The sequence below is a fragment of the Phyllostomus hastatus genome, unplaced genomic scaffold (assembly GCF_019186645.2).
Source record: "Phyllostomus hastatus isolate PE091 unplaced genomic scaffold, TTU_PhHast_1.1 phas_contig_17, whole genome shotgun sequence".
NCBI classification, from domain to species: Eukaryota; Metazoa; Chordata; class Mammalia; order Chiroptera; family Phyllostomidae; genus Phyllostomus; species Phyllostomus hastatus.
This window is the reverse complement of record NW_025333664.1, coordinates 7,028,963-7,041,358: the sequence shown is the minus strand read 5'-3', so window position 1 is coordinate 7,041,358 and position 12,396 is coordinate 7,028,963. Positions and strand designations below refer to the sequence as shown.

The following is a 12,396-nucleotide window of genomic DNA, read 5'->3' as shown; positions in this document are numbered from 1 at the left end:
CCAATAAGCATGTCCTTGGGTGAGGGTAAAAAAATAAAAAAATAAAAGCAGCAGGAAGAAATAAAATCTCTTGTATTTACAAAGCTCATACTGTTGTTGTTGTTTTTTTTTTAATGAATACAAAGCTGGGCATGATGGGATTTTAACCCAAACCAAACATCTCTTCTAAAGCCTTAAGATGACATCACACACACACACACACACACACACACACACACTTCAAACACACACAAAAGATTAAGAATAGCTGATACGGGTTTGCCTTAAGCGGGACGGAGTGGAAGAACTGATAGGGCCCGCCTGCAATTTTGGGGAAGGTTTAAAATGCAGCCCCGAAAGGCAGGAGGGCGTTGCCATCCCCACCCTGGTAGAAACGGAACAAGGTGTAAAAGCAAAAGTCTGGGGAAAGAAAAACAGGTGTTATCACGTCAATCTCCATTGAGCACAACACTCAAAATACATCCCAAAGCTGTGAAAATAACCCACGTTTTCTGCAGAGACTGGGGGGCAGGGGGCACACAGATGTTGGTATTTGAGATTGCCGGTACAAAGAAGGGGTCCAGTTGAGGGAGAGGGTCTGGCGTCTGAGCGTGCTGACAGCAGGCGGAATCCCAGCCCCGGCTGCCCTGGCTGCCGTGAACAGGTGTGTCTGCGAACAGGTGTGTCCGCTCCAACGTCAGGCTGTTCCCGGGACGCCCTTGGCTGCTTTGTGGCCGCGTCCTCAGCCCCAAGCAGCCCGAGTCAGTGCAACGAGCCTCAGCCAGCGGCACAGGCAACACACAAGGGCACACCACTGCACACGAGAGCACGCTCTCAAAGTTATGCACCTCTCAGGCATGAGAAATCACTTGAGAAGCAGAAGCCTGTCTGGCCATTTTCTCAGAGAAAAGGAGGGAGGGAAGGAGGAGGGGAAAGAAGAGAAACCAAACAGAACCCTCTCTTCCCCTGCACATGCACTGCTCACCAAAAGATACAACAAAAACAATCATGAATAACACACGTGCTTGCTTGCTCCGACACAAATACCTAGTGTGGTCGGAGGGCAGAGGGGGTGGAAAGCTTCATGTCAAGAAAGTGTTTAAACAGCTGACTGTGGCCACGGGGCCTCTGGCCTCAGGCACAAGGGGCTGGTGGAGACTGAGGTCCCGCTGAGTTCCAAGGCGAAGGGAAGACATTTCTGGACTCGAGAACCAAGGGAACCATCAAAAGAAGCCTTCTGGTCAAGGTTTATGTATGACCTTGGGAGTTTCCCCTCAAAATAGCTCGGGGGTTGTGTTTGTTTCTCGGTCCCCCTCCCCCACCCCAGACCACTCAGCTAGCCCCTGGGACGCCTGCACTGGTTCTCTGCTGGGATTCACGCTCGGACACAGTCTGAGAAGCTCATGCATGTGTGTGTGCGTGCATGCGTGCCTAGACACCCGAGGACCCCAGCGGGGGGGGGGGGGCGGGTGAGCAGGCTGCCCACTGCCGGGGTGGCTTTCACCGTGGTGGTCTCCACGTGGGTTTCAGTCGCTCTCGCCCGACTGCCTCCACCAGAGAGCAGCTCAGAAGACAGAACGAACAAGGACAGTTTTGGTGGCCCTGACGAGCAAACTTCGCCTCCCAGGGAAGGCTTCTTGAGCCCCTCCCAGGAGCTTCCTCCCTTTGCAACGTTATGGCACCATCTGCTGAGTCAACTCACGCACTGTGGTCAAAATTGGGAATTAAGGAAAAGACCGAAGAGACCACCTTCACTCCCAGTATTTGTTGGGAACGTCTAAAATCTCCTAACAAGGAATGCAGGAGACCCGCCTGCGGGGGCCATCCCCTGGCTGTGGGCAGGCCAGGCCCAGGGTTTGCCAGCGCAGAGCGGGGGTGACGGAAGTCGAACTTCCCATTGTTCCTCCTGACTCCCAAGGACAGGCCGCGGTGCAGACCCTCGGAGCCCAGCGCTCTCCTCCTCCTCCACCTTCCCCACGGCGCAAAACAACGCCGGGACGCACACAGCCAGACCGGCTCTCCCTTTCCGGAAGTTCTGGACCAAGGTCCTCTTCCAAAATCCCCATCCCTTCATTGCCAGATAGGGCGGGGTAAAAGTAGGTTCACACGGTTGTGAGTACGTGAAGTGGAGGTTATTACTTTATTATTGATGAACTGTCATGTGAACTTCCATACGGACCCCTGTAACCCTGCTCTTGCCCCACCCTGCATGCGTCTCTGTAGATCTTTGGGCGGGGGGTGGGGCTGGGCGGGGGGGGGCAGAAATGGCTGCCACAGAGAGGGGCCAGGACTGCAAAGGGGCAGCGTCTTACGACAAAACAGAAGGGAGGCCAATCGCCCGTTCCCCAGAGCCTGCACCTTGCTGTCATTTTACAGATGTAGAAGGGCGACAGAAACCCCAGGGCACACCAGGATGCCACGAAGGCAGGGAACGGTGGGCTCCTCGTGTCCCCAGCTCCCCAAGAGCAGGGCTGCCCTCTGCCAGTGGGTGTCAGCACCCAGGAGGGTACTTCCCTTGTGCAAGCACACACGGGAGGCGCCGTGCTGACGGGCGGAAGGGGGTGCACTCACAAGGAATGAATCGGGAGTCTAAGATCTCGAATGCAGTCGGCGCTTGAAGGTCAACCAAGACCCTGAACCCTTCCTCATGGCATGCACGTGTGGCTGCTGCAAGCAGGGACTGGGAAAACCAAGAACGCCCAGCCCTGTCACGTCCGGTGCTTGCAAACTCCCTTGTTGCCCTGAACCGAGAAGCTGCAGCTTCCTTCTCTCTCTCTCTCACACACTCTCTTACACACACACACACACACACACACACACACCATCCCAGTGGGGGAGGGGTCTCTACCGCTGGCTGCCTGTCAGAAGTTCCCCTCGAAATCCGTAGGCTGTGGACGGAGCCCGGGCCCCAGCGCTGCAGCCGGGCCTCCTTGCTTGAAGCTGCCGCCGTGCCCGGCCGCGTGGTAAGAGGCCCCTGCCCCTGTCCACTCATCCTCTATCGCTCCTCCTGATGGGATGCCCTGTGCGGGAGTAAAGAGCCCCCACCCCTGACCTTTCCCCTTGGACCCAGCGTCCGAGCCGCATGAGCTACGCTGTCTATGGAATTAGTTGCCTCTCTCATCACCCCGTCGACACACTTCAGGGCTGTCCAGGGGCCCAGTTCCTGCGAGAACAGCTCAGAAGGTGTCTGAGGGGCCCCTCAGACAGCCACGGGCTTGGTAATGGTTACCAGGTCCGAACAAAGCAGAAGAACCCCTTTGAAATTCGTTTACGAGGTGGCGGGTGACCTTAACTCCAGGGTCGTGGGTGTCGAATCGGACGCAGGATGACGTGGCCTTCGGGCCCCTGGCGTCTACCGGGCCCGGTGGAAGCCCAGGGCGCCCGTGCAGCTCAGGACTCGGGGCCGCCTGACAGAGCACGCCTGGCATTCCCACATCGAGACTGGCATCCGGACAGCTTTGTACCAGGTGCCACTGTCTCGTCCTCGAAACCTCCGCCGAGAGCTTTCCACTTCTCTACAGCCAGGTTTCAGGAGCGAGACAGACGTCGTCGAGAGTACAACAAACATTAGGACAGTTGCGGGGGGAAAGAAAAGCAAACCCAAAAATCCTCTACAATCTTCAACTACACAGAAACTTTTATCACAGGACAACAAAATTCAAGTCATAAGGGAGCTGGCACGGCGACCCTCAGAGAAGTCTCCTGGCCGGCCGCCTGGAAGGACGAATTCACGTTCACCCCAAGGGGCGCTGCGGGGAGTCCACCGGGCCTGCGCCGGCCCCTCCGAGCCGCCCTCCGGTCCCGTCCGTCCGTGCAGGGCTCCGGGCGGAGCCTCGCCACGTCCCCACGGCACGCGTCCGCAGCTCCGGCCAAGTCCTCGGCGGCGGTTCCAAGACACGGAACTCGCACTCTGTCCGTCTGTCCGTCAGGAGAGCAGGGGCCAGCGCCCCCTCCAGCGAGCGCGCCGCCTACGACGTGAGCTTCGAGTAGCTGGGGGGCGAGAACCGCCTGCGCAGATACTTGAGGATGTAGAGGGGGAGACAGCTGACCAGGGTGATCACAGAGACTTTCCACAGGAAGGACAGAGAGGCGATGAAGTACACGTCTGCGGCAAACGGGAAGACAGTGTGAGCGGGCGAGGGCGCGCCGGAGGGCGCGTGCGGTCCCCAGCCCAGGCGGCCGGCCGTGGCAGCTGCCTCCCGTCCCCAGCACGCAGGGCCCCCCCACCCCGGGCCTCGGCTCCCGGCCTCCGCTCGGCCTCTAAGGGGACGGCCGTGCCACCAGCTTGGTCTCCCTGCCCCCTGCCCTGCTTCTGGACTCCTACCACTCGACAAACCGCTCCTTTCCACAACCAGCAAAAGAAAACTGCAGAGAAACGACAGGTGTTTGTGATTTGGGATCTGACGGTTGGAGACTGACTTCTTAAACACGGCCGCCAGAGAGCAGAAAGTGGCCCTCCATGCACGTTTCTGCTTCCCAGCAGCTTTCCCCTCCACCTGAGTGCTGGTCAGAGCAGCCCACCAGGCAGACCCGAGGGTGGTATGAGGCGGGCTGAGCACCCCCCACCCCAGACAGGCACGCCCCCTCCTGTGACTTAGGATGTAAACCCTGCACTTACATGGTCTTAGAGAGAGAGAGAGAGAGAGACCTTCCCCAGCCTCAAGCCATTGAGCACATAGTAGGTGCTCACAAAACCCATTCTGAGAGACTTTTGGGGACAACGGTCAAACTATGCTAAGACTTCACTGTCCACAAGGATGCTCCTTTATCTTGACCAAAACCGTCTTAAGGAGTGCTCGCTGATACACAAGAGTTGTCATCAAAGACGGTTTCGTGGTACAGCAGCTTCTCAGCTGAGTAAGGGCTAAGTCCCTCCAGACTGCCGTGCACTCACGAGCAAGAACTGGAGGCTCACATCGCCACAGCTCCGCAGAGTGCGGCACAGTGGTCGGCTCCCGGAGAAACCCACCAGGTTGCCGTTCGCTTAGAAAGCATCCTCTCCTGAGCCACTTGGCGTAGCCCGGTTCTAAAGGAAAACACGCTACACAGAGACCACGCCTGCCAGCCTCGGTTCCGGGTGGCTGGGTCACAACTGCCACTTGTCCCAAGGGCACCAGTAAGACAACTCGGGCAGCAGAGTCCTGCCGGACAAAGGGCCCAGGACCCGAGGGCTGGGGAGGCCTCTGACCCCCCAGGACAGGCTCCCCCAGCAGAGGGGGGGGTCTCACCGATGAACTCGTGCAGGAACACCAGGGAGGCGATGTAGCAGGCCAGGCTGAGCAGCTCGGCCACGGTCATGAGCCAGTGCCAGGTCTGGATGGTCAGGGCCACCATCAGCAGCTCGGTGAGGATCAGCGACGTGAAGGAAATCGCCACGATGTGGACGAACTCCGACTCGAACAGCAGCAGCGCGCCGTACATGATGGTGCTGCCTGGGGGCGCGGAGAGACGTCCGGGTGGGGGGGGAGGCCGCGGCTCCCCCTGCAGCCCCCCCCCCGGGGCGCCGACCCTCCACGCGTCCCCACCCGAGGCTCACTCTGCTCATGCACACGGGACCCCCTTGTTGATTCCCCCCCCAATGTAAATATGAAAGACACCACTTGTTACATGAGTGGCGCTTTACGGAAGTTCTGAAGAGGCATCACGTTCTAGTTTCCTGATTTCCCCCTTAGATCTGGTAGAACAGTCTACAACTGCACGGGGCTTGGGGGAGGGGGAGGAGGGGGAGAGAGGAGGAGAGGGTCTGAACCCTAACTGTCTGAAGTGGATGGAAGAGGAAATACATTATTTAAAGTGGTAGAGGTGGGAAGTCAGGAAAAGATAAACACGTATGATCCCCCTAGACCCGGTTCTGCAGAGCCACGGTCAGACGCAGACAGCCGGTCGCCGCGGTTTCCAGGGGCGGCCAGGAGGGGAGAGGAGGGGTCTGGGGTCGAGTGGGCACAGTTTCAGTTCTGCCAGATGGAAAAGTCCTAGAGACCTGTCCCACGGACGTGTCAGTATACCAGACACTGCTGAACTGGACACCCCAAGAGCTCAGGTGGTAAACTTTATACGAAACGACAGAGGTGCCCTGGCTGGCGTAGCTCAGTGGATTGAGCTCGGGCTGCGAACCAAAGTGTCGCAGGTTCGATTCCCAGTCAGGGCACATGCCTGGGTTGTAGGTCATGACCCCCAGCAACCGCACACTGATGTTTCTCTCTCCCTGTCTATCTCCTTCCCTTCCCTCTCTAAAAACAAATAGATAAAATCTTAAAAAAAAATGACAGAGGTGACCCAGAGGGACACTCAAAGAACTGTGCACGGCGGAGACCGGACGGAGAGTGCCTCGCGCTGAGCAAAAACACTCTGGCACAAGAGCAGCACTCAGAGGCAGGGCCGGCAGGAAACCCCCAGGCGCCCCGGGTGCCTGCCTGTCACAACCTGTCACAACCTGTCAGTCATGACCGGCTGGAGATGCAGGGGGCGGGATGCAGCACCACTGCCCACTATCATGCACTTTCATCCAGGGTTTGCTTTCTTTAATGAGATGTGTACCTTGTGCCTTGATACACTCCTTAAAAATACCCCCTTTCGCTTTTACTAAAGGTTTTATTTTTATTTATTTTTAAAGGCAGGGGAAGGGAGGGAGGGAGAGAGGGAGAGAAACGCTGGCTGCCTCTTGTACACGCCCCACCCAGGACCGAACCCATAACCCAGGCATGTGGCTGGACCGGGAATCGAACCGGCAACTTTTCACTTTGCAGGACGATGCCGCACCGACTGAGCCACACTGGCCAGGGCTCCCCCTTTCACTGTTTAATGACGACTTAACCACCTGCCAGCACACTCAACGGTCTCTGCATGCTTTGTGCACCCGTCAGCAGAAAACACCAACAGTGACCCCGAACGTGTGTATTTACACGGTGTACACACACGTGCCGGCGTAGACCGGCATCAGGACCACGGTACACAACGCACACTGTAAAACATACAGAAAACACAGACATCTAAAAAGAGGGAGGAAAAATGACAACAAAACCAAGGGAAGCTTTGATATTTTCTTCTCAAACTCCAATAAATTGTCTTACAGCCTGAGCGGCGGACCCCTCCCTGGAGGCCGCTGAAATAAACATTCTTCAAAAACGACAACCTGACCTCAGAAAAAGGGATCGCCTTTTGTTGCCGAGGCTCAAACACCTCAGCAGGTTTGGATGAGGACTGAGCACATTTTTCCCCTGACTTCATCTCATTACGCCGACAGCACCGTCTCACACAGGGGACCCCCCCCCCACGGGGCGCACGCTGTCACGCTCCGCTCTGCTGTTTTGGGGGCCTGGCTGCTCCTCGTCCGACACACAGCAGGGCAGCGAGGCTGGCCCTGGGGTCGAGCCCAGAGCAGAAGACGGGCGGTGGTCTCGCCCTTCCTTACCTTGATAGATGCTGATCAAAACCCATATCAAGAACGTCTTGTAGGACAACGGCCGCCCCTGGATGGGAGGAAGACAGGACAGGTTACAGAGCGAGGCGCACCTGGGGTGCCCAGGCGGGGGGAGGCCGCCTGCCTGTCTCCACCGACGGAAGTTTTTTTAAAGAGAACTGATATCACACAGAAATAAACCTGCCCTTCAGTATAAAAACCCCTTGAGAACAAAGAAATGAAGCCGCGCACACACACACACACACACTTTTTAGCAGTGTGTGTACAAACACTTCTAGCGGCAGACTCAAGTGGCAGGTGCAAAATGGGGCTGTCAGGGGCTCTGCGGACGCTGTTGGAGGGTCTGTGTCCAGGTCACGTATCGCTGTGCCGTTTGACATTCTTCACGTGAGCCCACACGACTTTCTTAAGGACCCCACACCTTCCCACACCCTCCTCCCCAAAGCCATCGATCCAAGTGTGTTCGAATCACAAACCTTACACAGGAAACACAGCAGGAGGGATGGAAGAAGGGAAGGGGGAGGGGCAGGGAGAGGAGGGGGGAGGGGCTCGGCAGACCTTGAGGAGATCCTTGTAGAGCTCGGGATACAGCATGGCGACCTCCGACTTGACGTCTTTGTCCAAGACCAGCGAGAAGACGGGGAACATGGTGTAGATGGTGGAGTACCTGGACGAGAAAGCCGCCGCAGGTGAGGCGCGGCCCTGCAACGGGACCCGTGTGCCCGCCCAGCCTGTGGAGCCCGACTCCCACTCGGCCACCGACGGCGGCGTGCGCAGTGTCCGTGGCGAGCCAGGGCCAGTTCTGAGCACGGGAGGGTCAAGGTGAAGAGCAGACAGGAACATCTGCCCTCCGCGAGCCAGTGAGGGAGTGGGTCGCCAACCCCGGGAAACTGTGCCACGTGCTGGAGGTCAATGCTGAGGAGGACGGTATACGGGGGGGGAGGCGCAGGGGGCAACTTCAGAGAAGCGGCCAAGGCTGGCGACACTGGTGAACACCCAGAGGGTGGGGTGGGGGCCACGCAGACGTCGGCGGGAAGAGCGTCCCAGGCAGAGGGCACAGAGAGTGCAAAGGCCCTGGGGCGGGAACGTGTCTGTCCGGTCTGTAGGACAGACAGTGAGGCGGCCGGCGGGGGGCGGGGCGGGGGGCTGGAGCTGAGGGGCACAGGGAGGAGGAGATGAGGGTCTGGAGGGAACGGGGCCCAGGCCACAGGATGCCTCGTGGGGCAGAGAGGCCCTGGCTATACGCAGGCATGTTTTTCTTTTTCTTTTTTTGATTCTTCCAGAACTTAACGAAAGACATCCTCTTTTTTTTTTTTTTTTAATCCTCACCCAAGGACACTGTTCTCATTGCTTAATTTTTTGAGAGAGAGGAAGGGAGAGGGAGAGAGGAATGCCATGGTGAGAGAGAAACAGGGAACGGTTGCCTCCTGCACACACCCCAACCGGGGATCAAACCCACCACCTGGGTGTGTGCCCCAAATGGGGGTCAAATCCGTGAGCTTGTGGTCTACGGGATGACGCTCCCGCCGGCTGAGCCACACCGGCCGGGCAGAAGAGTCCATTTCTCTGATGGACCCACTCGCGGGCTGACTCTCAGAACAGAGGAGGGCGGAAGGCGCACTCGGTCGGAGTGTCCCCTGGGGCCGCGGGCCTCTCCGTGCCTCTTCGGGACCGGAAGTGCGCCCTGAGCCTCCCCACCTTGGGCACGTGGTAACCGACTCCACCGACCTGGGCACCTTCTCTGCACCAGGCAGAAGGAATGTCACGAATTCCAGGCCAGGGGTCGGTGGCAGCAAACGCCCAGGCGACACCCTTCTGACAGGTCAGCGGCACGGCACGCAGGGGCCGAGCCCCTCGGCATGCCCACGGGAGAGAGCGAGCGAGGCTCTGCCCGCCTCGCCCACCCAGCAGCGGGATGTCCCGCCAGGGTCAGCCCGCTCCAGGCCCGGCTTTTCTCTTTCTCCAGGGCGTCTGCGAACCCACGACCAGGCTCTGGTTGCCGGCCGGCCAGTCACCGCGGCCTGCTGTGGGCGCAAGCTGTCCCTCGCCAGCCCCACCCAACCCGGCACGCAGGCCCCAAGCCTGCCAGACCCGACCTCCTCGGTCTGGCGACGGCTCGGCCGTGCCAAAGCACAGCTATCCCGATGGATTTCCCAACAGCGCTGCTGGGCCCAGCCTGCCTGGCCACGTGGGGGCTGTTTACACGACGTTTCTCCTCTCTGTTGCGGCCCTTCTGGGTGGTTTCACGAACAGGTTCCTGCCTGCCTGGGTTTCCTTACCCAATGATGAGGAATCCTTGGTACAGGGGGACGGAGGCGAAGTAGAACACCGAGGAAAAGACGGCCTGTGCGGAGCAGAGAGGGGACAGGTCAGCAGACATCATGATGGAAGGAAGGCCTGGCTCGTGCTCCTAAAGTCAACGCCCAGCTCCTACCGAGAGGGCTCACTCCACACCGGAGTACGTCAGCGCATTTAGCGCTCACGACAACCTTGTGCCGTAGGTACCATTGCCATTGTCCCCATGTGACCAGTGAGAAAAGGCACAGAGCGGTTACGTGACTTGCCCAAGATCACACAGCTCACGACAGAGCCAGGACTCGCACCAGGGAGCTCCACACTCAGCCCCGCTGCGAGCACGTAATTAAGTTCCGTGAGCTCAGGGGGTCTCCAGAAGCACACGTGGGATTGAGTGCTAGTATCACCTGAACTGGGCGGAAGGGCAAACGGAGCAGGTAAAAGGCACGTTAGGACTCTGCCCCCCTCCCCACCCCCGTCTCCAGAGCCCACACCCCCAACAGCTCAGAAACCCGCCTCTCCGGACGTGCAGCCGATAAACACACGTGCAGCCGATAAACACACGTGCAGCCAATAAACGAGCTGACGTGGAACCTGATACGGAAAACCACCCTCCACCCTGAGAGTATCCACCCACCAGTTACCCTGGAGGCGAGAGTGGAAGAGAAGTCTTTACTTTTTTCCCTACGTGTTTTAATATTTTTGAAAATGTTACAAACCGCCACTAGACAAAAGCAATAAAGATATTCACAAACCCTTCCTGAAACCTCTGCTTCCTGATTCAGGAACTATTACCTACCGGTGGCGAAACCCTAGAGGGGAGATCGAATCAGGCCCGACGCCCTGCTACCGCCCCCTCCGCACCTCTCCATGTTCTCCAGGCTTGCAGAGGGGAAGCGGCCCCAAGCTCATTTCTATCAGTAAAAACCAAAGGGAAGCAGTGGGGGGTGGGGGGGGGGAGGGGAGGCGGGGACTGTTGCCTGAAGACTTGCCGAAAATGGAACACCGAGAGAAAGGCTGAGCCAGCCCAGTGATCAGAAAGAGTGTCTAACCTGAGACGTCTCCCCCTGTATCACCTGCTACAGGTGTCCGCTTGGCACAGAACCCAGACCCTAGGGCCATGGTCCCTGGCAGCCCTGGCCGCACCCTGGTCGTGACTTCAGACCTGAAAGGTGAAAGCCACTTTTCAAATAACTCCTCAGCCAGGCTGGGCCACTGCAGACAAGGGGCGGCTGTAAGGAGCTCAAAAACCTGGTGTTTGGTTTTGCAAATCACCACTGAGAGCCCTTCTCCAAAAGCACGGGGCTGACCACAAAGACGCCGTCTCGAAAAGAGCACTTCGGGGGGAGTGGGCGGGGAAAACCAATCCGCTCTGTCTGTATCTATCAAAGAGACCAAGGCCAAGGTCTAATTCTAACAGGTGCTTGCTCTTGGCCAGCCACTTTCAGCACAGTGGACAGGGGTTAAGGGCATTTTTCTAGCACAGAGGACGATCTCTCCCCGTGCAGTATTTTTTTCTGAACCGCTGTTCCCAGTTAACATGCGAGCCTCACAGAAGTCAGCTCACCCAGGCCGGCGGCTGTGTGCCGGCCCGGGGACGAGCTGGTTGATCTCCCAGGGATTAAACCACGGTACTATCCAGTTCAACTGCCGAGCCACATAAATTAGAAGCACAGGTGTGGTCGGACGAACCACACCAGCTGTTTGGGTTCAGAGCACGGGGAAGAAAGTCACTTTAAGGCCCCCACACGCACAGACGCAGCAGACATTAAACGCACCCAGTCGCCCCAAAGGGCAGGCGCGGACGAGGCCGCGAAGAGCGAACGCTAGCCAACGGAGCAGCACCGCCTGACTCACTCCGGAAGGCGGGAGCCTCGTGCCCTTTGTGTCTGACTCGTCACCTCTCCTACAAATGGAGATGTCGCCTTGTTTTACACGTGGTCCCACTTTGTTTTTATTAGTAATAGTAAAAATGCCTTCAGCACTTGGTCCCTGATAAAATTCTCTGCTTCTCAAAGGAACCCATCTGAGAGGCGAGGCTGGTCTTATCCCCGTGTCACAGGTGGAGAGACTGAGGCCCAGAGGGGCAAAGGGGTTTGCTCATGGCACCACAGACACAGTTAAGTCCTCCCTTAACTTCGGGGATAGGTTCTGTGCCTTTAATTGAAACGATACATAATGAAACAAGTTTTTACCATAGGCTGGGTTAAAAAGGAGTTAAGTTCTTATGACATTCAGTTCCTAATGTTATAATGAAACAATGTTGAACAAATGGACATTATACAAGGACCTGCTGTACTTAGTGATTTGGTCAGAAAATGATTTGAGTTCCAAGATACCTCACCTCTATGTTCTCACCATTTAACCAGGGGTATTTTCACCTAAATGCCTGTGGAGGAAAATCAGTAAGTTTGTCAACACCCCAAATGTTTTCTTTCCTCTGCTTTGGCCCTCTGCCTAGGACACAGCTAGCTGCCATGGCCACTCTGCACCGAGGGCTCCGAGGAGGAGACCCCGGTGAGGGCGCAGGCCTGGGGTCCCCCTGTCTGAGTAGACTGCACCCCTGAGCCTCAGACTCCCCCCATCTGTGGAGTGGACGCAGGCTACTGTGAACACGGAGTCCGATGCCCGGCGTACAGGAAGCTCTCGAGAACACACGGTTTTCTTCTTTTGTGGTTATTCGCTGTCGGCCCTTATTTCTG

At 57.6% G+C, this 12,396-nt stretch overlaps 1 protein-coding gene across 1 annotated transcript in view; it reads right to left on the bottom strand.

The window, feature by feature from the left end:
• Nucleotides 1–3,586: 3,586 nt before the first annotated feature.
• The window catches only part of ATP9A (ATPase phospholipid transporting 9A (putative)), a 106,500-nt gene continuing 97,690 nt past the window's right edge, over nt 3,587–12,396 (bottom strand). The window contains exons 24-28 of the mRNA XM_045832798.1: nt 9,679–9,743; nt 7,958–8,066; nt 7,391–7,448; nt 5,208–5,411; nt 3,587–4,084 (exon numbers count right to left, since the gene is read on the bottom strand). Coding sequence (XP_045688754.1) covers nt 3,948–4,084; nt 5,208–5,411; nt 7,391–7,448; nt 7,958–8,066; nt 9,679–9,743 — 573 coding nt within the window. The 3' untranslated portion in view covers nt 3,587–3,947. The remainder of the gene's footprint in view (nt 4,085–5,207; nt 5,412–7,390; nt 7,449–7,957; nt 8,067–9,678; nt 9,744–12,396) is intronic.